Source organism: Danio aesculapii, chromosome 13, assembly GCF_903798145.1.
Source record: "Danio aesculapii chromosome 13, fDanAes4.1, whole genome shotgun sequence".
NCBI classification, from domain to species: domain Eukaryota; kingdom Metazoa; phylum Chordata; class Actinopteri; order Cypriniformes; family Danionidae; genus Danio; species Danio aesculapii.
Genome location: NC_079447.1, coordinates 52,407,649 through 52,435,148, shown reverse-complemented (window position 1 = coordinate 52,435,148; position 27,500 = coordinate 52,407,649). Strand labels below are relative to the sequence as shown.

The following is a 27,500-nucleotide window of genomic DNA, read 5'->3' as shown; positions in this document are numbered from 1 at the left end:
GTGAGCGCAGTATTACAAGTTGAGATCGCGTTCATGTAATACGAGCAACGGGCAATTTAGCCTACCCAATTCACCTGTACTGCATGTGTTTGGACTGTGGGGGAAACCGGAGCACCCGGAGGAAACCCACGCGAACGCAGGGAGAACATGCAAACTCCACACAGAAATGCCAACTGAGCCGAGTACTTTTTATTTCAGCGATTTCAGAATTTCATGTTTTATTTTTATATTTTTCAATTTCAAGTAAATTTTAAAGTTGAAATTTAGTTTGTCATTGATTATTATGTCAGTATAGTTTTTCTAAATGATCTTTTAGTGATTTTAGTAAACTGTTAAAGCTTGTAAACTAACCAAAATGACACACTAATATGTTTTTAGTTGTGGCTTTAGTTTTACTTTACTATAATACTCTTGGTGTACAAACAACACATTTTATAAAATTAACCCTTAACCCTAAAGTTGTGTTTATATTTTCAATCTTATAGATTTTTAGACAAGAAAGCTGGCATTAAATCACAGAGCAGCCGATGTATACAGTATATTTATGTGGAGTGCTTTGTGTGTGTTTCAGAGTGAACGGTGAGGACGTCAGGCTGATGTTGTGGGACACGGCGGGACAGGAGGAGTTTGATGCCATCACTAAAGCTTATTACAGAGGTCAGTGTGTAACAACACAGGGTTCATACGGTATCCAAAAGTCGTTGAATTTTGGTATGCAAAATTTTGGGAAAAACAAGTAAATCCACAGTTTATTTACATGGAGAAGTCATTGAAATTGGTTTAACAAATATTTTTCAATATAATATCAATATAATATAATATTTCAATATAATAAATGAATTCTGCAAGGCGTTTAGTTCTATCATTTGTTTTCAGGAGTTCAGTTTTAGTTCAGTTTGTTTCAGTAGTTTCAGTCTTCATTATTATTCAATTATTTTGTGTATAAATATGCCTAAGGGTAGAGTCAGTGGTTAAAGCCTCTTTACTTTTCTGTCCTTCCTGTCCAATCAAACGTTTTAGGAAATGTAAACCCTATCTAAATACATGCTATTTTGTATTATAAATTACATAGGTTGTCATGTGTTGTACTAAAAGCCAGGGTGTCCTTAAAAAGTATTACATTTAAAAAACAAGTTAAATCCATTGAAATATGGTCCTGAAGGTCTTAAATCATTTTAAAGAGGTCTTAATTTTCCTTTGTTTAAAGCTACCCAATCGGTCCAACACACATCCAATCACTAACAATACATCTCAATAAACGGAGAGAAGATTTTCTCAGCACATTTCTAATCATAATAGTGTTAATAACTCATCTCTAATAACTGATTTATTTTATCTTCGTCATGATGACAGTAAATAATATTAGACTAGATATTCTTCAAGACACTAGTATTCAGCTTAAAGTGACATTTAAAGGCTTAACTAGGGTAATTAGGTTACCTAGGGGGTTTGGGTATTTAGGCAAGTCATTGTATAATATAGCGAAAAAAGAATTAGCCTAAAGGGGCTCATAATTTTGACCTAAAAATGGTGTTTAAAAAATTCAAAACTGCTTTAATTCCTCCCGAAATAAAACAAATAAGACTTTCTCCAGAAGAAAAAATATTATCAGACATACTGTGAACATTTTCTGGCTCTGTTAAACATAATTTGGGAAATATTTAAAAAAGCAAAAAAAATTCAAAGGGGGACTAATAATTCTGACTTCAACTGTGTGTATGTGTGTGTGTGTGTGTATATATATATATATATATATATATATATATATATATATATAATATATATATATATATATATATATATATATAATATATATATATATATATATATACATATACATATATATATATACATATACATATATATATATATATATATATATATATATATATATACATATACATATATATATATATATATATATATATATATATATATATATATATATATACTTTTTTAAGTTATGTTGAAAAAATGTGCATGTACACAACTATGGAATGCTTGATTTGACATATTAATTCAAATTAATGACTAAGAAGTAACTAATTAAAATGCATTTCTTGGAGGCGAAAGTAAATACTTTTACTGCTATGCCATTAAAACAATCCTCAGAGTTTAGTCCTATACAAGTCTGAAAATTAATTCTCGATGACCTAAAAAAGGTCTAAAAAAAGTCTTAAATTTGACTTGGTGAATCCTGCAGAAACCCTGATATTTATTCATTTGGCTTCAGCTTAGTCCCTTTATTTATTAGTGGTCTCCACAGCAGAATGAACCGCCAACTATTCCAGCATATGTTTTACGCAGCAGGTGCCGTTCCAGCTGCAACCAATACTGAGAAACGCCCACAAACTCTCTCATTTACACACACACACACAGTCATACACTGCAGCCAATTTAGTTCATCAATTCCCCTATAGCGCATGTGTTTGGACTGTGGGGGAAACCGGAGCACCCGGAGGAAACTCATGCAAACACGGGGAGAACATGCAAACTCCACATAGAAGCGCCAACTGACCCAGCCGAGGCTCGAACCAGTGACCTTCTTGCTGTGAGGCCACAGTGCTAACCACTGAGCCACTGTGCCACCCAATCCTGATATTCTGTATTTATTCTGTATTTACCTAAAAGTCATGGAATTTTTAGGAGGAAAAAGGTGTACAAACACTGATAACGGGACGCTTCTTTTCAGGTGTGTGTTCAGCAGTAGTTTTGTAATATGTGTGTGTTTGGTGTGCAGGAGCTCAGGCCTGCGTGCTGGTTTTCTCCACCACCGACAGAGAGTCATTCGAGGCTATCAGCAGCTGGAAGGAGAAGGTGGAGATGGAGGTGGGCGACATTCCCACTGTCCTGGTGCAGAACAAGATCGACCTGCTGGACGACACCGTCATCAAGAAGTAAGCAAGAATTTAGGCTGCATTTACGTGACAACGATGTAGTGTAAAAATATAAAGGTTTTTTATGTGTTTAAAGGTGCCATATAATAAAAATCGAAATATACCTTGATATAGCTGAATAATAAAAGTCCAGTACATGGAAATGGCCGTACCGTGAGCCTCAATGAGTGTAAAATCCTGGTTAAAATCTAGTAAATTGTATTAAAACACTAAAGCATTAATATGCATGCGCCAGGCTGTGTTTGATGGCCACAATGTTTTCTAGTAAGACTACAATGATCTTTTTCCCCCTTATTTTTAAATGCATGCAAGCCTATGTTAAATTTACTACTTATGCGGGACTCTTATTTTGAAAAAAGGACATGCAGGAATGCGCTTTCTGTGAATGCAAATTGCTGGAAATACATTGTAAAAATCTATTTAGTGCCACCCGAAGAGGTATAAAGTCTGTTTAACTCTGTCTTTTGTTAGTTTAACGTGTATATTGTGAAATATATATGCACTTATGTTTGTAATGAGGCAACAAACACATGTAAACTGCTGAATATAAGTACTTGTTTATGCATCATGTCGTATCGCTCTGCCTTTTCTGTCATTATTCCGGAGTGGAAAGACAGTTTTTAAAGGTGCCATATAATAAAAATCTAAATATACTTAGATGTAGCTGAATAATAAAAGTTCAGTACATGGAAATGACCATATCATGAGCCTCAAAAATCTAGCCAATGCTGACAAAACACAGACTGTTACATCGCACATGGGATCATTAATATGCATGCCCCAGGCTGTGTTTGATTGGCCACAATGTTTACTAGTGAGGTTACAGTGATCTTTTTTCCCTTATTTTTAATTTGATCTAAGCCTATGTTAAGTTTACCATGTATGTGGGACTCTTATTTTGAAAACAGGATGGGCAGGAATATTAAATGTGCTTTCTTTGAATGCAAAATGCTTGATACACTTTTTACTGTCATTATTCTGGAGTGAAAGAACAGCAATACACTGTAATAAAATGCATCTGTTTATGCTGAGGTTGATATTAAGTTCTGGCTGTGTTTTCATATAGATTAAAGCTTTAAAATGTAACTCTGTTGGTCTCTGTTGAAAACTTCTGTTGGGAAAGTGTCATTTGACAAGGCATCGACTCGGTTTGTTCAAATGTTTTGGGTTGTGAAATGTATTTGTTGTTTTTCTTTAGTGAAGAGGCTGAAGGTCTTGCTAAAAGGCTGAAGTTGAGATTCTACCGGACGTCAGTAAAGGAGGATCTGAATGTCAATGAAGGTGAGCGACTCCGCTTTGACAGTCATATGTCATATAGTGCTCTAATGTTAAACAGAATTCCTGTTTTTTTTTAATATTGCAGTTTTTAAGTATCTAGCTGATAAATATCTGCAGCGACTCAAGCTACAGTCAGCGGAGGAGACGGACATCATTCACACATCCAGCAATAAAATAGGTGAGACATCAAATTCAGCATCTTTAAAAGAAGTTAATACATTGATTCAGCTTAGGGATGCAACGATTAACTGATTTCACTATTAACCGCACTGTAAATCATCACGGTTAGTTAATCGTAAAGACTTCTCTACACTGTGTTTCTGCATGGAACAAAACTGCAGAAACTAAATAAAGTTATGCCAACTGCGCTAGTTTAAAGTTCTGAGCTCGTACACCGAGGCTAATAAGCATGCACACTGGATTAACTATGGCTCGCATATCGCGTCTTTTGCACGACACGCTCACTCACGCTTTCCAGGCGCACCTAGTTGAAAGAATGTCGCAAGTGCACCGCAAGTTAAGTGACAAAACTGGACTGGTCAGCTTCATACTTTGTATGAAATACACACATTTCTACTCCAAAGAGAGAAAAAAAAAATACAAAATAAAAAATATTAAACAATTTTCTAAAATAGTTGATCAAAAGTGCCTTTCAGACAGAGCTTCAGCAGCCTTTGACTATATTTTTTTCTCCTTAAAAGGGAAATAATTAGCTAATATGTAGGCTAGATTTACATTGGACAAACACAATTGTTTTAATTTATTCTTATTTTTATTAATTAATAAATTTGTTTTGTTGTGTCGTTTATTTATCAGTGTAAAATTATTAATTATGTTTACATTTTTATGTCCAAAGAGAAATGGACTATTGTTTGTTTTTTTATAATTTTGTGTGCTGTATTATATATGAATAATACAGTAAAGTAAAAAAATAAATAACACAATAAAGTGAAAATATTAGGAGTTTTCTTGTGATTTATTTATTTTTTTCTAAACTTGTAGTGTTTTGAAATTAATGAATGCTTAATAATCGTGAAACTGTAATTATTCCTCAGAATATAATCGTACAACCAAAATCTATAATCGCTGCATCCCTAATTTATCTAGACATTAAATTGATTAAATGCATTCATAATGTTACCAAAAATGTCTGCTTGAATTGAAGTATGTTTTTAAAATAGGTCAAATGTTTTTTTGTTGTACTTTTATTAAAGAATCCTGAAATAATATATGACTATTTTAATAATTTCATAATAATCAGAAATGTTTAATCAAATCAGCATATATAATTATAGCTACGGAAAACGTTTGTAAACCTAATATTGACATTTTAGATGAGGGTTGCATTTGGAAATCAGGGCTTTTCCACCAAATGTTGATTTCTAAACTATTCTGAAGTTAAAACCTCAGTTTTGTGTTGTCTGAAAATTACTTTACACTTTACAGTCAGGTTGTATTAGTTTATGTATTTACTAATATATAATTCTTTGGTATGGGCGACATGGTGGCTCAGTGGTCAGCACTGTGGCCTCACAGAAAAAGGTCGCTGGTTCGAGCCCCGGCTGGGTCAGTTGGCGTTTCTGTGTGGAGTTTGCATGTTCTCCTCGTGTTCGTGTGAGTTTCCTCCGAGTGCTCCAGTTTCCCCCACAGTCCAAACACATGCGCTATAGGGGAATTGATGAACTATATTGGCTGTAATGTGTGAATGTGAGTGTTTATGCGTGTTTCCCAGTACTGGGTTGCAGCTAGAAGAGCATCCGCTGCATAAAACATATGCTGAAATAGTTGGCGGTTCATTCTGCTGTGGTGACCTCTGAAATAGAGACTAAGCCGAAGAAAAATACACAATTAATTATAAATACTAAATAAATCAACTCTGTCTTTATCTGGATGCTGATTTTTGTCCTGCTCTTTTTTTTTTTTGTCAGGCGTCTTCAACACGACGGGCAGCGGCCATCCAAACCAGAACAGCAGTGATCTGAATGGCCGAGAGATCGTAAACCTGCGACCAAACAAGCAGAGGACGAAGAAAACGAAAAACCCCTTCGGCAGCTGCAGACTCCTGTAGAGCGCCACACCACAGATGCATTGTGGGATTGAGAGCAGGCTTCATTCACGCTAACCGCTAAAGTCATGTTCAGTGCAGAGCAGGTCTGTCATTGTGTGTGTGAGTGTGTGTGTGTGTGTGTTGGCGCCCTCTTCTGGCCACACAGAGAAAAACACAAAACAAAAACACTAGATTGTGAGTTTTTGCACCGTTAGAGGCATCAAAACTGACCCCATAATGAAATCTAATATGCATTAGTGGCTCAGAAGTGATCATGATCCTAAAAATCGAATCTTCAGTGAGTGCTGGCGAATCTGAGGTCTGTTCAGCTTATTTTTGTATTGACCTGTAAATCTGTCAGACGCTGCCCTCGCTCACGTTTTAACAAGACAACACTTGATTGAAAAGCGAATCTATTTTTCTCACAGTCAGAGTGCATTATTTAATGTGGTAAACAGCAGGGTAACCTTCAGAGATTACTTAGACAAATAAAAATAAAGTCAGATTTTGAACTTTTTAACTCACCATTTGTGCATTTGGACTGTTCACCGTTGTGCAATATGTTAGTGTTGATGGAGACGCGTCGTTTGCTGTCACAATCTTCTTCCTGTTGTTTCTTAAATGAATGTTGTCAGCTCATACGTTCTTATAGGTATTTTTGTATGAAAAGAAAGCGTAGTAACACTTAACACCGTGCCAAAATGTTTCTAAACTTCATGTACTTGTAAATAGCATTAGTAAGTGGTGAAATTTTTAAATGCTTATGAAATAATCAATCATCACCTGTCAAATCAACGTCCGTGATATGCATTAATATCATAACACTGAAACCGTCATATTTTAACACCAAATTCAGGAGTTAGAAGAATAAAAATGATCATTTTTGGATTTATTATTAGTTTCTTTTGGTCTGCTTGTTAGATAATACAGAGTAAAACATTGCACACGTACTGCTATAGGGCTGGACGATACAATATTGAATCATTTTCATTAATTTTCCTTCGGCTTAGTCTCTTTTTCAGAGGTCATCGCAGCGGAATGAACCGGCAACTATTTCAGCATATGTTTTATGCAGCGGATGCCCTTATAGCTGCAACCCAGTACTGGGAAACACTCATACATACTCATACACTACGGTCAATTTAGTTAATCAATTCCCCTATAGCGCATGTGTTTAGTCTGTGGGGGAAACCGGAGCACCCGGAGGAAACCCACACGAACAGAACATGCAAACTCCACATAGAAACGCCAACTGATCCAGCCGGGACTCGAACCAGCGACCTTCTTGCTGTGAGGCCACAGTTCTAACCACTGAGCCACCAAAATAAAGGTGAAATCAAAATTTGCGGTGTTTATTTTGCTAGCACACATTGTTAGTCTTCTCCGATGAGGTCAGTTTGGGGTGAAATATGCTTAGCCACGCCCCTTCATCTGCATAAGAGGAGGATCCAACAATAAACCCCACCCCCTCCTCAATATTCAGTTTCTGAAATACATCATCACACTGAAGTTAAATTCTGCAGCAACATTCGACGTGGATTTTAGTGATAAACATCTGAATTCATTTACATAAATTGTTTTATTGTTTTTAAATTGGCAGGAATATAAAATATATCAAAAGTTTAAATTTTAATACACTATTAAAGAGTGTATGTGTCTTTTTCATTGTTTTTTCAGTTTTACAGTTGGTTGATATCATTAAAATGACATGTAAACATTATAATCACATATAAACTTGCCTTCTGTACTTCACGGAAAATTCATTTCTCTTAGAAATTATGTCCACACTAAATACTGAAGTCGATTAAACCTGAATATTTGAAGCAATGCACAGATTATGATGCTTTTAAAGGTACATTTCACCCTAAAATGTTCATTTCCTCATCATTTCAAGTGGGTTTCTGAATTTCTGTCTGCTGTTGAACACAAATGGAAGTAAATATCTGCTTTTTCCAGTATTCTTCAGTGTATCTTCCTTTGTTTTCAACAGAAGAAACAAAGGTAAAGTCTAAAAGGGATACAGCTGTAGATTTTTGTGCTATTGTACAACAATAATTACTATGTTTACATTGCTGTGATGGTTAGGCTGGGCGTAGATGTTAATAAAATACAATTAATGGGTGATTTAGTAAATAATAATCAGTATAATTACTGTTTTTACATTGCTCTGAGGGTTGCGGTAGGGTATAGACGTTAATACAATACAATTAATGGGTAATTTAATAAATAATATGAATAATACTTGGTTTAAATACTGTTTTTACATTACTGTGATGATTGGATTTAAGATAAAGGTTGGGGTAGACATTAATAAAATAAAATTAATAGATAATTTATCAAATAATATGAATAATAATCAATATAATTACTGTTTTTACAGTACTGTGAGGGTTGATGTAGCAGTAGACGTTAATAAAATACAATAATGGGTAATTTAATAAATAATAATCAATATAATTACTGTTTTTACATTACTGTGAGGATCTGGGGTGGGCGTAGATGTTAATAAAATACAATTTAATGCGTAATTTAATAAATAATATGAAAAATAATCAATATATTTACTGTTTTTACATTACTGTGAGGGTTAGGGTAGGGGTAGATGCTAATAAAATACATTTTAGTGGGCAATTTAATAAACAATATGAATAATATTCGGTTTAAATACTGTTTTTACATTGCTGTGATGTGTTTAGGATTGGGGTAGGAGAAGACATTACTAAAATACAATTAATGGATAATTTAATAAATAAGCCATGTTAACTTTCGGCCGCAGCTGTTTCTAGCAACAAGAACAAGTGGAGGATAAAGAAATGATGCCAGAATTATCATATTTGGGTGAACTGCCCCTTTAAATCTGATGTTATTAAAACATCTTTACAACACTCCCATTCTCTGTCTAATAAATTCCAGTACATGTCTAAGTTCCAATGAAATCCATAAAGTACAGTGAACGTTGAATATATCGCCCAGCCCTTCACACTTATACACATTTTCGGTGTGCATGAATCAATAATGCTGCTTGCATATTTTGCTTTAATATAATATCTCAGACTTAATTTGAAGTTCTGCATCTGCACATCTGTTACATGCAGGATTTGTCTATATTTGTAATATTTGGACAGTAAAAACACTTTAAGGGAGTTTCTGTCAACATCCATTCAGAGGCATGACATTATGATGAATAATAAATAAAGGTTTTCAGAATACTGCTCTACAGTGGCCTAGTGCAGTGCATCTACACTCAACAAACCCCATTAATGGGCACTGACTGTAAAAATCATTTGAATCAGTGATCTATCTGGCTAGTGAATCAGCTGTTTTGAATGAATCATTTGAGTCAGTGATCCATTTGCTTAATGAATCAGCTGTTTTAAATGAATAATTTGAGTCAGGGATCCATTTGCTTAATGAATCGGCTGTTTCAAATGAATCATTTGAGTCAGCGATGCATATACTTAATGAATCAGCTGTTTTGAACAAATCATTTAAGTCAGTGATTAATTTGTTTAATGAATCAGCTGTTTTTAATGAATCACATGAGTCAGTGATCCATTTGCTTAATCAGTTGTTTTAATGAATCATTTGAGTCAGTGATCCATTTGCTTAACAAATCAGCTGTTTTGAATTAATCATATGAGTCAGTGATCCATTTGCTTAATGAATCAGCTGTTTTGAATTAATCATATGAGTCAGTGATGTGCCTAATGAATCAGCTGTTTTGAATGAATTATATGAATCAGTGATCCATTGCTTAATGAATCAGCTGTTTTGAATAAATCATATGAATCAGTGATCCATTGCTTAATGAATTAGCTGTTTTGAATGAATCATTTGAGTTAGTGGTCCATTTGCTTAATGAATCAGCTGTTTTGAGTGAATCATTTGAGTCAGTGGTCCATTTGCTTAATGAATCAGCTGTTTTGAATGAATCATTTGAGTCAGTGGTCCATTTGCTTAATGAATCAGCAGTTTTGAATTAATCATTTAAGTCAGTGATGCATTTGCTTAATGAATCAGCTGTTTTGAATGAATCATTTGAGTCAGTGGTCCATTTGCTTAATGAATCAGCTGTTTTGAATGAATCATTTGAGTCAGTGATGCATTTGCTTAATGAATCAGCTGTTTCTAATGACTCATTTGAGTCGGTGATCTATCTGCCTTATGAATCAGCTGTTTTGAATGAATCATTTGAATGAATGATCAAATGAATTGTTCATTATGACAGAGTCTTGCTGCCATATCCATGACAGGTCTGAACCATCCAAGACCAGCACAAAAACACACTCAGCTAAATATAATTGAATGCTATTGGAAGAAAAAATGGTATTCGATCTGTTTTAATCAAACATCGCACATCCAAGCTTTCAGTATGATATTAGGCTTTATATCTGTATATTAGAACAAAAGCATTGCACAAGTCTGTACTTTATATATGTGGAGATCGAATGTTTCTAGAGGAGCATTCATGACTGAAACTAGCCTCCCAAAGTCTGCCAGCCTTAACCACTGAAGCCATGAGAAACGCACAACTGAACATTCGGGGAAATAAACGTTTGCAGCTGTCGAACTGATGCAGATAACGTGATAAACGTTTACTAAATTGGGTTTCATCATATAGTCCATAAAGGAAATGAAGTTGTGTGTGTTACTTTACTGAATCAGAAGTGAGTCAGGGGTCTGTTCGATGTAGGAAGAACGGACCCCTGAGGATCGACTTTAATTGTTTACTATCCCTGTGTTAGTTAAAAAGGCGGAGCTTCAGCGGGTTTATTTTGGGATTTCTCCTGGAAAACATGTGGTTTAATATTGGATTGATTGTGTTTCTTCATCGATGGCATGCCTTGCATTCATGTATGAATGTGGACTGACGGTACTGGACCGCCACGGCCTTCATGTTTACTGCGTTGATTATTGTGCATTTTCACATTAACATGTGAGTGCACTCTAAAAAATGCTGGGTTGTTTTAACATAATGTTGGGTCACCTATGGACAAATCCTACCACTGGGTTAAAAAGTGCCATTTAAATTTAACTGGAAAAATTGACCCAACATTTGGTCAAATATGGACTAACCTAACCGCTGGGTTAGATACTTTAAATTAAACTTCATTGGAAAAAAGGAACCCAACATTTGGTCAAACATAGGCAAACCAAGCCCCAGAGGTTTAAAATATATATATATATATATATAATTTAAATTGGAAAAATTAACCCCATATAGGGTCAAATATAGACAAAGCCGACCCCTGGTGTAAAAAGTACATTTTAAATTTAATTAGAAAATTAAATCCTACATTGGGCCAAATGTGGATAAACCAAACCGCTGGGTTAAAAATTGTCATTTTATTTTAATTGGAAAAATTAACCCAGTATTGGGTCAAACATGGACAAACCAAACTGCTGAGTTAAAACTGTAATTTAAATTTAATTGGAAAATTTAACCCATTACTGGGTCAAATATGGACAAACCAAACTCCTGGTTTAAAACTAATTTAAATTTAATTGGAAAAATTAACCCAGTATTGGGTCAAATATGGACAAACCAAACCACTGGGTTAAAACTAGTTTAAATTTAATTGGAAAAAGTAACCCAGTATTGGGTCAAATATGGGCAAACCAAACCACTGGGTTAAAACCAGTTTAAACTTAATTGGAAAAATTAACCCATTAAAAGTAACCCAGTATTGGGTCAAATATGGACAAATCTAATTGCTGGGTTTAAAAGTGTAATTTAAATGGAAAAATGAACCCAATGTTGAGTCAAATATAGACAAACCAAACTGGCTTAACTGAAATTTTAATAGGAAAATGAACCCAATACTGGGTCAAATATGGACAAACCAAACCACTGGGTTAAAACTAGTTTAAATTTAATTTGAAAAAATTAACCCATTACTGGGTCAAATATGGACAAACCAAACTGTTGGGTTAAAACTAATTTAAATTTAATTGTAAAAAGTAACCCAGTATTGGGTCAAATATGGGCAAACCAAACCACTGGGTTAAAACTAGTTTAAACTTAATTGGAAAAAAAAACCATTAAAAGTAACCCAGTATTGGGTCAAATATGGACAAATCAAATTGCTGGGTTTTAAAGTGTAATGTAAATGGAAAAATGAACCCAATTTTGAGTCAAATATGGACAAACCAAACTGGCTTAAAAACTGAAATTTTAATAGGAAAATGAACCCAATACTGGGTCAAATATGGACAAACCAATCCGCTGGGTTAAAAAGTGTCATTCTAAATGGAAAAAATTACCTAGTGTTGGTCAAATATGGACAAACCAAACCACTGGGTTAAAAAGTGTCATTTCAATTTGGAAAAATTAAGCCTAACGTTGGGTCAAATATAAACAAACCAAACCTCTGGGCTAAAAAGTGTCATTTCAATTTAATAAAAATTAACCCAACATTGGGTTATGACCCATCCTTTTTTAAAGAGTGCATTAAAGGCGCTTCATTTATCTGCTATCACTCTAACATGTTAAAGCTCGGTCATCATCAATATACAGTCAGAACTCCTCTCACTGTTTCTAACGGGAACACATGTCTTCTGCTTTTTCATTTTGGAAATGCTGCTTACTTTAATCTTCTCATTACTGTTGTCCTCATGGGTTTGCCGTAGATCTCGAGAGTACGCCAGCACTGGGCAGAAGTGTGGAAGTGCTTTTGTATTTGATGATTTTTTAATCTTAATCCTGCACACAGATTCACTCGTCTGTTTGTGTGATTTGTCTTTTTTGAGTGGTTGTTTCATAAAGGACAGAATAAACACTCTATCATAGTGGTTTTGATTTGATTGTTCTTCTTGCTGTGAGCACAATCATATATGCACTAATACAAAACGATTATGTCAATGTTAAAGGAAAACAATGTGTGTATAAAACTAATCTAGAATGCAATCTAGAGAGTCAGGGCTGTATTTACCTGATACACTGATTGGCCACTGATTTACCATATGTAGGTTTTATTATTCATAGACATTGTTGAGTTTCATTACAGAACTGTTGGAACTGTTTTACGCAAGGCTTTATACATAGAGGTTTATTGTTTTATTAAATTAGGTTATTGTCAATCTCAGTGGGGGAAATAAATGGAAATATCTGAGAATATTACATTGTCGTTGTTTATCATTTCCAGTCTTGCAAAGGAAATGATTGAAGTATATGAATATATTTATAAGTATCATTTTAGAATACAAACTGCCTTTAAAATATTCATTGAGACACAAATTGCTCAGACTGTACTTTTTGTTTTTTTAAATATTATATATATATTAATCGCATCTAAAATAAATGTTTGTTTTTTTTTACAGTGTTTGTTGATATTTACGGTGGGCGAAATAAGTATTGAACACGTCACCATTTTTCTCAGAAAATATTTCTAAAGGGGCCGTTGAATTTTCACCAGATGTTGATAGCAAGCAAAGAAATCAAAACTAGTTAGTTTACAAATGACGTTATGTGCAATAAAAACACATGAAGGAAGGGAGGTGTAGAAAGGCAGTGAACGCCCAGACAGCAGCTGAAATCTCTGAGTAGTTCTTCAGCTCTTCCTCATTGTATATTAATATGACTGCTTCAGTCCAACATCTACATTAGCAGATGATGAAGATGGGCCAGGGTGGACATTTCAGCAAGACAATGATCCAAAATGCAGCTAAGGAGACTCTCAGACGCTTTCAGAGAAAGAAAATCAAGCTGTAGAATGGCCCAGCCAATCACCTGAACCGAATCCAATAGAGAATACGGAATAAATCTCAGATTTGACAGACGAGACCCACAGAAGCATCAAGATTTTGACACTCTGTTGAAGTCTATGAGAAACTCACACCTGAGCAATGCATTAGGCTTCATTCTCCATATGAGAGGCGTCTTTAAGCTGCCATCATTAAAAAAGACTTTTAAATGAAGTATTAAGTATTATTTCAGCAGTTCAGCTCTTTCTCCTACTGTCATTACATTGTTATCACACAGATTTGTGCTGTTTAGTTTTGTTTTTATGTTTGTATTGTTTGGGTTTTTACCAAAATCTGGTTCAATTCCATGTCAACAGCTCCTTTAGCAATATTATTCCCTGGAAAAACCATGACAATGTGTTCAATACTTAAGTTTTCTCGCTGTAATTTGTATCATAAACATTGATCATTTATATCTAAATATAAAATAACCCACTTTCTCAAATATATGCATATTAATATACATTATACATAATAAATATACACAGTACACACACACAGTTGTCCAAATGATGTGTTTAATAATGCATAATACTAATCAAAAATAAAGTTTGGATATATTTATGATAGGAAATTTATTAAATATCTTAACGGCACATGATACTTCATATTATAATAACTTTTGGCCTAGAATTGGTCTTTTTGAAATGCACCCGTGCAGCTTGAGATTGCTTTCGTGTGTCCTGTAATGAGTTTGTTTGTCTCAGCTGCTCCTGTCAGATCTGTTGCAGGCTGTAAACTCAAACCTGACGGCCAAATGTGAAATTCCCATCATGCTGAGAGCTAAACGCCCTTATTAGACGAGCACATGACGAACGCTCGGAAATACATTCATGTGCACAAATCTGAACACACACTCACATTCACATTGCTTCATATGGTGATTAAGACAACATCATAAAGGTGTAATCAGGGGTTGGAAATCAGTAACACACGCAGACGTTTGTGAAATCTGTAGCTTTTCTGTCGTTAGTTCAACACTTACAAGAAATATATAGACAAGAGATAAAATATATAGTTACAAGAAAAATAAATATGCATACGACCAAGAGGCCATCAGTGGTATACTGCAGAACGCCTGTGTGTGTGCGTGTGTGTGCTTGAGTTGACCTCAGAGGGTTTATAATGAAGCTGCAGAAACTGTCATATAAACACACGTCTAGACTAAACCCCACCTCTGGAGAGTCCTCAGTCTATATCGATCAATGATTGGCTCCTTCACTAAGAGGCGGGGCTTATTCGCCATATTAAATGTTACACTTTTCCCTATTTTAAACTATACGAGTGACATGTCTTATGCATTTTATTCTAGCTTCTTCTATAGATGTCAACGATTACCAACATTCCTCAGAGTATTTTCTTTTTGGCTCAAAAGAAATCAATTTTTTAGTGAACTACCCCTTTAATACTGGAATTTATGGGCGGAAAAAGCGACTTTACTTTCCACCAATTAGAGATGTGCTGTGTCTTTAGCCCCGCCCCCTTCTCCCTGGATCACTCTGAATGGTGTAATTAAGTTATAAGTTTGTGCATACATTTTGCACTGACCTTCCAACAACTTTTTATTATGAATTCCTATATTTCTGATCGTGGTTGTGTTATCGGCAGTGCTTCACTGGGATTGTAATTCATCCCTGCATTGAAGTTGTGCTTTTGTCTGATTTTTATACACTTCACTGCTTCAAATCACAGCTTATAGTGTTGTGTTTCTACTTGTGGATGGTTAGACTGGTTCATGCCTTGAAATACTTTGAATACAATGTTTAATTGTATTAATGTATTTTCAACACATTTCTAAACATAATAGTTGTAATATCTAATCTCTACTAACTATGTTTTGTTTTGTTTTAGGCTTTGTCATAGTGTCAGTACATAATATTAAACTAGTTATTTTGCAAGATACTAGTATTCAGCTTAAAGTGACATTTGAAGGCTTAACTAGGTGTATTAGGCAAGTCACGGTGGTTTGTTCGATAAATATTCTTAAGGGGGCTAATAGTATTGACTGATTAAAAAATCATATAAAATAAAACACTTATTTATTTATTTATAAAAACACTATTTATTTTATTAGTTGTTATTATTTATTATATCTTAAAAAGAAATACGCCTTTCTCCAGCCCAAATTTTTTAAATAGGAACTATTGTAAAAGTCTCCTGCTGTTAAACATAATTTGGGAAATACTTCAACAAAAGAAAATTTGTACTTTGGCAGAATAATTTCTGTAGAAAATCTGCACTCTTTAAAGGAAACCCTTATCTGCCATTGGCGAGACTGGACAGATCCACCTTCTGGTTATCTATAGATCTGAATGCTCTTCTCATTCATTGGACAGCAGTGTTTTATTCTGTAGCCAATAGAAAACAACAAATCTTAAGTGGGACGATAATATTAACCTTAAAAAATGTATAAAAACTGCTTTTATTTGATTTATTGCTGCTTTTATTATTTATCAAGTCTTATAAATGAATGCAATTGCGTCCCCAGATCACAAAACATCCCAGAAATTAAGTTTAATAGCTCATCTGAATAAATAAATAAGCTCTTCAGGTTTGTTATGACTGACTGAGATACAACTATTTGACAATCTGGAATCTGAGGGTTAACAAAAATCTAAATACTATGAAAATAACTAATATAGTTGTCCAAATGAAGTGTTTACCAATGCATACTACTAATCAAAGATGAAGTTTGGATATATTTATGGATGGAAATTTCCTAAATGTCTTAATAGAACGAGATCCTTAATACTATAATCATTTCTGGCATAAAATCAATCACTTTGACTACAAATACACCCATGCTGTGACCGTTTCATATTGTGACGCAGTTCTTAGAGAAACAGAATATTAAATGAGAATGGGTGTGGCTTGTTTTTTTCTACTGCAAACTGATTGGATATAGTAGGCCAGGGGTCACCAATCTTGTTCCTGGAGGGCCGGTGTCCCTGCAGGGTTTAGCTCCAACTTGCCTCAACACACCTGCCTGGGTGTTTCAAGTATACCTATTAAGATCTTGATTAGCTCATTCAGGTGTGTTTGATTAGGGTTGGAGCTAAAATCTGCAGGACACCGGCCCTCCAGGAACAAGTTTGGTGACCCCTGTAATAGGCAAACAAGGATGAATAATTTCTGTACTACCAGAACCAACACTCTTAAAGAAAGTGAGCTCTTATTTTCCATTGGCGAGCTTGGCTAGATCCACCTTCTGGTTGTCCATGATCTGAATGGTCTTCTCCGCATTGTCCGTGTTCCTGATGAGAGTCTCCAGGCGTCTCTTGATCTTCTTCTGATCCTCCAGTGCGCAGCTGATCACCACGCTCTGAAACTTCTGGTCGACAGGCACCGGTGGCGTGTCAGAAACACATGCGGCATGCAGAGCCTCCAGACGAGTCCTGGCCGACTGCAGATCCTCCAGAACCTTCCCTGCGATCTCATCTATCATCTTCATGGCTTTCTGCAAGGCCTCCTCCTGCTGCTGGTTTCTGATGGTTTCCAGAGAGACTTTCACTGTCAGCGTCCTGCCCATCAGTCTGGCGGCGGTCAGAGACAGCTCTTCTCTCTCTCCTGGAGCCAAAGGTAAGCAGATGTGTTTTATAATGAGGTAGAGTTGGTTTTATATTCACACATTAGTTCATTTTAATGCTGCCTGTATTGTTTATCATGCTACTTTGAATATTGAGTCTGAAATCAGACGCAAGGATGACTTCAATACAGAACTATTTAATTGACTGAACAATGTTTTGTTTTCACAGTTTTGCATCGTTAAAGGCCAAGTTAAGTAAAATGAGGTAGTCTATTGTATATTTTATCAAGCATTTTAGTGGTTTTCCCACATGCAACATTATTATTGTACACCAAACAGCATCTGATTCTGAACTCAGAAAAAGTTGAGAGAGTATGGAAAACGCAAATAAAAAAGTAGTGACTTCTAAATTTGCTTTGACTTGTATTTGATTGCAGACAATATGAACACAAAATATTTCATGTTTTGTCTGCTCAGCTTCATTTCATTTGTAAATATTCATCCTTTCCTGTCAGACCTAAAACACACTCCAAAAAGAGTTGGGCAAGGAGCAGTTTAGGGCTTGTAATCAGGTAAACTGGTGAAATATTGACGATGTGAACAACAGGTGATTGTAATTTTGATTTGGTACACAAGCAGCATCCAAGAAAGGTCTAGTCCTCTAGGAGCAAAGATGGGCCGGGGACCGCCAGTTTGCCAACAAATACATGAGAAAATGATTGTAAATGTTAAAAAGCAATGTTCCTCAATAGTAGAGAGGAATATATTTGGATATTTTACCTCCAACAGTGCAGAACATCATTAAAAGATTCAAGGAATCTGGAGGAATTTCAGTACATAAAAGGACAAGGGTGCAAGCCTAAGCTGAACAACCGTGATCTCCGATCCCTCAGGTGGCGCTGCATCAAGAATCCTCATTCATCTATAAGCGATATCACCACATGGGCTCAGGAATACTGCGGCAAACCTTTGTCAAGTACCACAATAGGTAGTTACATTCACAAATGCCAGTTAAAAACTGTACTGTGCCAAAAAGGAAGCCCTATGTTAACAGTGTCCAGAAGCGCCATTAACTTTTCTGGGCTCGGAGGTATCTGGGATGGAGCATCACACAGTGGAAACGAGTACTGTGGTCAGATGAATCAGTATTTCAGGTATTTTTGGGGTGAAGTGGACGTCGTGTGCTCTGGACCAAAGAAGAAAAGGATCATCCAGACTGTTACTTGCAACAAGTCCAAAAGTCAAGGTCTGTCATGGTATGGGGTTGTGTCAGTGCCCTTGGCAAAGGTAACTTGCACTTCTGTGATGCTCCATTAATGCTGAAAGTACATCGAGATTTTGGAGCACAACATGCTGCCTTCTTCTCCAGGGATGCCCATGCGTATTGTAACAAGACAATGCAAAACCACAGTCTGCACACATTACAGAGCCCTGCAGTGGAAGACGAGGATACAGGTACTTGACTGGCCTGCCTGCAGTCCTGACCTGTCTCCAATAGAGAGTGTGTGAACATTTTGAAGACCCAGTACTGTTGCCGACATTAAGACTTGTTTGCAGGAAGAATGGGACAAAATTTCACCTGTAACTCTTCATCACTCGGTGTCTTCAGTCCCTAAATGTCTTTTAAGTGATGTGAGAAGGAATGGTAACATTACAGAGTGGTAAATGCTTTACTGATACAACTTTACTTGAAATGTGTTGCAAGAACCAAAATTGGAAAATGTGTTTATTTAAAAACAAAATAAAAATCATGAGGAGCACATTAAATTATGCTTGTTGTTTTGTCTGCAATGAAATACAAGTCAAAGTATATTTAGAAATCACTACTTATTTGTGTGTGTGTGTTTTCCATACTGTCTCAACCTTCTCTGACTCTACTGACGATACTATAGTTTAAAAACTAGAGTGACGTATTTTGGAGCCGTAGTTTGTCTAACATGTTTTGCATTATTAGAAGTCATTATGGTTGTCAGGCAGAACAGAAGTGTTACCGTCGCAGATGCTCCTCATTTCTTGGCTGTTTTGTATGGACTGGATCATCTCGATCAAATACTCTCGCTCCTGCTCCATCGCCGTGGCTTCTTCTCGCAGAGCTTCAACCCTGACAGAGAGCATTTACTGAGCTCAGTAAACAGTAGCCGTAACTTGAAACTGTAATGTTTACTTAATTTTTATAATTATGCATATAGTTCATGTACATACATATGGAACAAGTTTACTTTGTTACATCAACTATTCGCTTAATAAGGTAAGTAAACCCATTGCTTGTACAGTAAAATGTACTTTTTTCCAAAATGAAGTCAACTAATTGCTTTGAAAGCAACTGGTTTACTCACTATTTGAAGTAAAGTCAACTAAACGCTTTAAAAGCAATGTGTTCACTCACAGATATAAGTCAAGTCCATTAAAAGTAATGTCAATTACTCACTTTTTTCAGTGTAAAGTCAACTATTCACTTTTTACACTCAGTTTTTCTAATCACCTTTTAAACTGGATGCTCACTCAACAGGCAGCAAATAAAGAGACATGCCAAATACAACATTTTGATGAAGTTTAACCCAACATTGACGATAGCTTTGACCTTTTTCATTACAAAAAAGTATGGGTCAAAAAGAAAGACGTCCATTTTGGTGCCAGCATCAATGCAAATGTATAAAAGTGATTTATACACACAGAGAACACGTTAAAAACAAGAAAAGTCTTAGGCTAAATTTAATTTGAGGTTTCAATGAACTTTGTTAGGGCATCAAGGTGGCGCAGTGGGTAGCACCTCACAGCAAGAAGGTCGGTGGTTCGAGCCTCGGCTGGGCTAGTTGTCATTTCGGTGTGGAGTTTGCATGTTCTCCCCGTGTTGGTGTGGCGTCCGAGTGCTCCGGTTTCCCCCACAAGTCCAAACACATGCGCTATAGGGGAATTGATGAACTAAATTGGCCGTAGTGTGTGTGAGAGAATGAGTGTGTACGGGTGTTTCCCATTACTGGGTTGCAGCTGGAAGGGCATCCACTGTGTAAAACATATGCTGGAATAGCCGGCAGTTCATTCTGCTGTGGCAACCCCCTGATGAATAAAGGGACTAAGCTGAAGGAAAATGAATAATTATAATATAAAATGATTAAAGAGTTTTTTTAAAGGCTTAACTAGGTTATTTGGGTTAACTAATTAGGCAAGTTATTGGACAACAATGGTTTGTTCTGTAGACAACTGAAGAAAATATAATTTCTCGGAGGGCTAATAATAGTGACCATAGTAGTTATAGTTATTATAATATATATCATAAAATAGTTACAATATGCTGCATAATTTGGCGGTTCATTCCGCTGTGGCGACCTCTGATTATTAAGGAACTAAGCCGAAAAGAAAATGAATGAATGAATTAATTTAGTAAAAAATGTCAAAATATGGATGAAGATATAAATAGAAAATAAAATACTTTTTCTGACCTGTACTTTTATTAAAATATATAGGGAAAATAATTGATGTTATTTGATTCTATTTGAAATAATAAACATTTGCTGTCAAATCTGTGTTTTGAGGCATTCTAAAGTATTCTGACGGCAATTTTAGAGCCAAACTAAGATCCTTTAAAATATAATGTTTTAATGAGTCAACAAATGATTCTTGTTTTAAATATGCAGGACAAGATTTCTTATGAAACTTTTGTTTCGCTGATTTACATTTTAGTAGGTGTCTTCTGTAAAAAATGTAGTCATTAGATTTGGTCCAAAAAACAAAACAATTTTCAGAGCTCTTTGTTAGAAATGGAATCATATTGTAAAGTGTGTGAACTGTATTTTAACTCGGCTCTACAGTCTTGTGTCTTATTATGGATTCTTGCTCCACAATTTGAGAATTTTAGTTAATTAAAATGTCCAATTTAAATGACAATGCAACAATAATAGTACAATAATAATTATAAAGTAAACTAAAGTGTTTTTGAATCAAAGTACAGTGTATTGTACTGTATATATTATAATATTCACAATTCTTTGTTAATGAATGCTCCAGCATACTGTAGTATCAACTATAGTAAACTGATCAACTGTATTAAATACTGTAGTGTACTTTAGTAAACTGGGGTGTGTTGTAGTATCCTATAGTATGGTAGAATAGTTTGTTTATAAATCTATAGTTGCTGTATTACCATAGCAACTACATAATTACCTCACATGATTAATAATTATTTACTTTATTTACTATAAATTACTGCAGTATTTGTTCATGTGGTGTGTGTATGTTGATGTTTGACACCAACATTTCCTAACAGTCCACATTGAAAAACATTTAGTCAGTTTAAAAACAGTATAGTATAATAAAACTGCAATAAATTCCATCAAATAAACCTGTATTTTTAATGCTTTACAGTAAAGTGTGTGTAGTATTTTAATGTTTTAAAAACTTAATTCACTCCTGATCATTTGCGACCGGAAATGTAATGTGTATTTATAAATATTAAATACAGTCATGGGATTTCTATAGTGCGAGTCAAGATATTGTTTATATGTATTGTTATTTATTAATCTTACCTCATTTCAATCTGATCCAGGCTCTCCAGCAGCCGTCCGGACCGGTCTGCCATTGACATGGTTCTGGTGAATTTGTTTTTAGTTGTATCGTTCATTTTAGCGTTGATTTTGGCCTGTGCCATCGCTTCTGATGCTGCTAAATAGTCGGTTAATGAATGATTCGACGGGCGCGGTGACCTGTAGGATAAAAACCACAACGAAAAAGCCGAGAAATACACCGGTGTGGTGTCCGGTCTGCACAAACACGAACAAACGATTCAAGTGAGTCGACTCTCAGCGTTCGCGAATCACCAAACTGAAGCAGACGACGTGTTGGCGCTATAAATGTTCAACGGTCTTTTCTCAAGCCGGTAAGACATTTAGTGGCACAAAAATATAGCAAATATTATAATCAAGAGTGATAGCTTCAATATGAAACGTTGTACTATTTAAATATGTCATTTATATGTGATATTTACAAAGATATAGGCTATGAAAACAAACGTCCATTGTTTAATTTAGTCAGATAATCAAAATAACGTTACACTCGAACCTACACCATTTTGTACTAACAAAATAAACGTTATGAGGTCAATTTAGTTATGTTTTAATACTATATCAGCATTATTTGCTATGGGAACATTAATTGGTAAAAAATATTTAAAACATAGGCTAACAAACAAGTTTCTTAATAAACGCGGATTATACCACAACAACACAATACAGATGACAACAATACTGATAAAAGGTTGTATACGAGCTTTCAGTGAAGTTTTGAGTGATAAATATTCTCAAATACTTTTTAAAAAACATTTCAATTAAAATATTTGCTTAATAAAACGTTTTCTTATATCGTTTAAACTGTTTTATAGTCTATATACGTGTCATCAGCTCTTTTAAGGTAACAGTTGCACGTCGGAACATTTATATTGATGATTTATTTATGTAGACAACTCAAAGGAATACATTAAATGCTGACTCGTAGAAATCTGAAGAGAATCGCTCGCTTTATGTTCGATGAAACGAATCGTTCTAAAGAATCGATTCGCTGAACTGAATCGGACCCCTCAGCACTTTGCGACCACGTTCTCGCGGTTTCCACAGCTCTTGAGTAACATTCCCAAACATGGGCTGGAACTTCCCTTGGTAATTCACTCCTCCAGTATCTCACATATTAAGGGTGGGCCCCGCTCTCAGGGTCAGGGGCCAACATGACATCATACGCACACACACACACAAGACAATAACCAGAACACGGCTCAAACAGGACAGGTCTGAATTACTCTGCTTTATTTAAACTTTGAAGAACAACAAATAAAAATGTTTCATGCCTACAGGTACAGTGCACGGACGAAACGAACAAACAAAAACTCTCAAATCAAATCATAATCTTGTCAGAATTCCTCCAAACTTCTTCTCAGGGCTTCTTCCAATTCTGCAAAGAGAAAAATCAAAGAGTCATAATTAATTTGACAAGCAACTTAATTATGCATCCACACCGTAAAGAGTGACTATTTTATTTTACTTTAAAAAAATGGAGTGGACATTTTGCCTTAAAACTGCCTAACATTGTAACTTTAAACTGTTATGTTGATTTAACTTTACTGTAGTGCAGAGATTACTTAATTTATTTAGTCCGACTAAGACATTTAAATGGTACAAAATGCAGCAAGAGCTGTATTTAAAGAGTGACAGCTTCAATAAAATACTTAATGTCTTTAATTGATCATACTTCACATTTAAATGGCAAACATTAAGTCCACTAAAACAATAACATACATGTTTATTGGTTGCAAAAATCTAAATTGCAAATATTAATTTAAAGCAAGCAACTTATTCGCATTTAGAGATCAAATTTACTAAATGTGTCCATCCATTCAGCGAATACTCGATGTATTTAGTATAACGAAGACATTTAATGCAGCAAATGTTATATTTAAAGAGTGACCGCTTCAATATAATACTTTATTTTTGCCATTTAAAGGTGAAGTATGATCAATTAAAGACAGAAATCCACTAAAAACAATAGCTTCCATGTTTATTAGTTTCAAAAATCCTAATTTTATATATTGATTTAAAAAAGCAACTTATTTGGTCAAATTTACTAAATGTGTCCATGCATGCAGGGACTACTCAATTTATTTAGTGTAACGAAGACATTTAATGCAGCAAATGCTATATTTAAAGAGTGACCGCTTCAATATGAAATGTTATACTACTTAATGTTTGTCATTTAAAGGTTAAATATGGCGATAAAAGCCAATGAAAAAGAGTAACATCCTTGCTTATTGGTTTAAAAAAAATTAAATATCATATATTCATTTAAAACAAGCAATTTATTAGTGCATATTTACAAATTTAATCTACAAAATATTTCCCTCCAGTGATTATGAAGTTATAAAGAAGACATTTAGTGGCACAAAATAAACTCATATATGTGCATTTAGAGGTCGAATTTACGAAATGTTTCCATGCGCACAATGACTACTCAATTTATTTAGTATAACTAAGACATTTAATGGCACAAAATGCAGCAAGAGCTGTATTTAAAGAGTGACAGCTTCAATAAAATACTTAATGTTTGCCATTTAAATGTGAAGTATGATCAATTAAAGACATTAAGTCCACTAAAACAATAACATCCATGTTTATTGGTTGCAAATATTAATTTAAAGCAAGCAACTTATTCGCATTTAGAGATCAAATTTACTAAATGTTTCCAACCATTCAGCGAATACTCGATGTATTTAGTATAACAAAGACATTTAATGCAGCAAATGTTATATTTAAAGAGTGACCGCTTCAATATAATACTTTATTTTTGCCATTTAAAGGTGAAGTATGATCAATCAAAGACAGAAATCCACTAAAAACAATAGCTTCCATGTTTATTAGTTTCAAAAATCCTAATTTTATATATTAATTTAAAACAAGTAACTTATTTATGCCTATTTTTGAGATCAAATCTATGAAATATTTCCATCCCGTGATTACAAAGTTATAAGGAAGACATTTAGTGGCACAAAATGCAGCAAATATTATATTTAAAGAGTGACAGACTCAATATAATACGTATTTTTTGCCATTTAAATATGAAGTATGAAAGACAAAGTCCACTGAAACCAATAACATCCATGTTTATTGGCTTAAATAAAATAAAATATGCATATATTAATTTAAAACAGATATCGAATTAACGAAAAGAGGTCCCATCCAGTGATTATTGCTCATACAAAAGTGCTGTTGTGACATTATTCAGCTTGAGTGACACAGCACACCCCACACATGCTCATCAGACCCGCCTACAATCCCAAATATCACAGAAAACGGACCTACCAACACCACTACTCTTCTTTTTGCTTTACAAACTAGCAAAATAAAGCTCAGATTGACTCATGCATGAAGTGAGACTCGCACAGAAACTCTCAGTACAGCCTCTACACTGTTCGGAAATAACAGAAATAGCACTATTAGCACTACTGTTGCAAAAAAACGTGTTCAGATAAACTAATGATGGTGTGACGCACCCGTTCTCAGATCTGCAGTTTTCCTGGCCTCCTCCAGACTCAAGGCCACAGCCTGCTTCATGTCCTCGTCAAAGTTAGCTGAGGACGAAGACAAATGAGCATCCCAATTAGATCTTACATGTATTCCATGTGCTTACACTGTAAGGAATGCAGGGTACCACACAATTCAGGTAGTCCCAACACACATCGATTAAGTTAACTCAAATTTAAGTGGATTTTAAGTAGACATAATAAGGGCTCAGTGGTTAGCACTGTCGTCTTACAGCAAGAAGGTCTCTGATTCGACTCCAAGCTGGGTCAGTTGGTGTTTCTGTGTGGAGTTTACATGTTCTCCCCGTGTTCGCGTGGGTTTCCTCCGGGTGCACCGGTTTCCCCCAAAGTCCAAACACATGCGCTATAGGGGAATTGATCAACTAAATTGGCCGTAGTGTACGAGTGTGTGTGTGAGAATGAGTGTGTATGGGTGTTTTCCAGCGCTGGGTTGCAGATGGAAGGGTATCCGTTGTGTCAAACAGCTGGAATAGTTGGTGGGGGGACCAATAACGTGACTAAAGTCTGATTTATACTTCTGCGTCAAGCACACGTGTATGCTCCGGTGCACCGTTCGCATAGCCATCGCCGAAGCTGACATGCACCTCTCAAAAAATGCAGCGATGTGTAGCACAAGCTCTGTGATTGGTCGGCTTGGTACCGGTGATGAGCGTGGGTGGTGCTGAGAGCCGCCAGCCCGATAGAGCAAGTGTTTACAAGTGTGGAGTCCCTTGAAGGAGCTCCAGATGGAAAGTGTTGCTTTGTGTTTACCTCACGATTCAAGTTGTCTGCAGGTTCCCGCCCTGAATGAGGGAGTTTGAGCTACTTGTAGCGTTCAGAAAAACCAAAACACCCACGAAGAAACTAGACACAGAGGAACATAAAACCTACTGCCAGCTAGCGTAGCGTGGGTCACAGCGATTGCTGGATGCAGAGGTATAAATCAGCCTTTAGCCGAAGGAATCACTGAATAAATGAGTGAATCTACAGTGTATATGATACAAAATATATATAAATGTAATCATTAGTTTTGTTTCTACACTGTAAAAATGTCCATAAATTAGCAGTTTTCTGATTGATGTTTTTATTGTTTATGTATTTTCATGTTTATTTATGCTTTTGAATTGCATTATGGGACTTTAGTCTTGCTTCCAATAACGTTTAACCTTGGAAAACAACTTTAAATGTTTTAAAATTGACTTTTATTAACTTTTTTAATATGAATTTGTAATGATTTTTTTATTCCCAGTGTAAATAAATGAAACGAGTGAGGAGGAAAGTGAAAAGTTACCATCATCATCGTCTTGTGAAACCGTCGCCTCTTTTTTAACATCAAGAACACCTGAGGTAATGGCATTGTTTACATCTTCAAACTCTTCACCTGTATAAAAAAAGGGAAATATTATTACCCTCAGGCAGAGTAAAGTCATCAGAGATATAAAATGGCACAAATGTAAACATTAAAAACGTTATTAATTTGAGCTGCTTCAGATTAGTCGTCACCACGGCTAAATTATTGTTGGACTGTAGCGCTGTTAAACGATTACTCGCGACTTATTGCATACAAAATAAAAGTTGGCATAATTTTGTGTGTACGGTGTATATTTATAATTATACATACAAAGCCATTTATATATGTTTAGAAAATATATTAAAGTATACATCGATAGTTAAATGACAAAAATATTCACCCTACTCCTTTACCAAATATTTCCCAAATGCTGAGTTTTTTTCAACACGTTTCTAAACATAATAGTTTTAATAAATCATTCCTAATACAGGGTGTCTACAGGTTTCATCAAGACTTTAAGACCATTTTAAGACCGTAATGAATTATATTTCAGACTTACACAAGGCTAAACGTTAAAGATTGTTTAATGGCCAAGTTAAAACATTAAAAAGAAACATTAAAAACAAGTGTTATTGTAAGGAAGATAATTAAGTAAATAG

General features: G+C 35.1%; 3 protein-coding genes across 4 annotated transcripts in view; 1 reads left to right on the top strand and 2 right to left on the bottom strand.

The window, feature by feature from the left end:
- Positions 1–13,339, top strand: part of rab23 (RAB23, member RAS oncogene family) — a 22,050-nt gene extending 8,711 nt beyond the window's left edge. The window contains exons 3-7 of the mRNA XM_056470508.1: positions 572–657; positions 2,741–2,897; positions 4,096–4,178; positions 4,261–4,353; positions 6,104–13,339. Coding sequence (XP_056326483.1) covers positions 572–657; positions 2,741–2,897; positions 4,096–4,178; positions 4,261–4,353; positions 6,104–6,243 — 559 coding nt within the window. The 3' untranslated portion in view covers positions 6,244–13,339. The remainder of the gene's footprint in view (positions 1–571; positions 658–2,740; positions 2,898–4,095; positions 4,179–4,260; positions 4,354–6,103) is intronic.
- A 1,126-nt stretch (positions 13,340–14,465) lies between these two features.
- Positions 14,466–22,278, bottom strand: bag2 (BCL2 associated athanogene 2). Its single transcript, XM_056470377.1, has 3 exons — positions 22,015–22,278; positions 19,483–19,592; positions 14,466–17,532 (listed from the first exon to the last, which is right to left on the bottom strand). The coding sequence occupies exons 1-3, from the start codon at positions 22,134–22,136 to the stop codon at positions 17,138–17,140; spliced, it is 627 nt and encodes a 208-aa protein (XP_056326352.1). The 5' UTR covers positions 22,137–22,278; the 3' UTR covers positions 14,466–17,137.
- Positions 22,279–23,266: 988 nt separating this feature from the next.
- The window catches only part of znf451 (zinc finger protein 451), a 20,155-nt gene continuing 15,921 nt past the window's right edge, over positions 23,267–27,500 (bottom strand). For both annotated transcript variants that reach the window (XM_056470375.1, XM_056470376.1), the window contains exons 11-13: positions 26,842–26,931; positions 25,521–25,598; positions 23,267–23,428 (exon numbers count right to left, since the gene is read on the bottom strand). In XM_056470375.1, the coding sequence (XP_056326350.1) occupies positions 23,388–23,428; positions 25,521–25,598; positions 26,842–26,931 (209 nt within the window). In that variant the 3' untranslated portion in view covers positions 23,267–23,387. The remainder of the gene's footprint in view (positions 23,429–25,520; positions 25,599–26,841; positions 26,932–27,500) is intronic.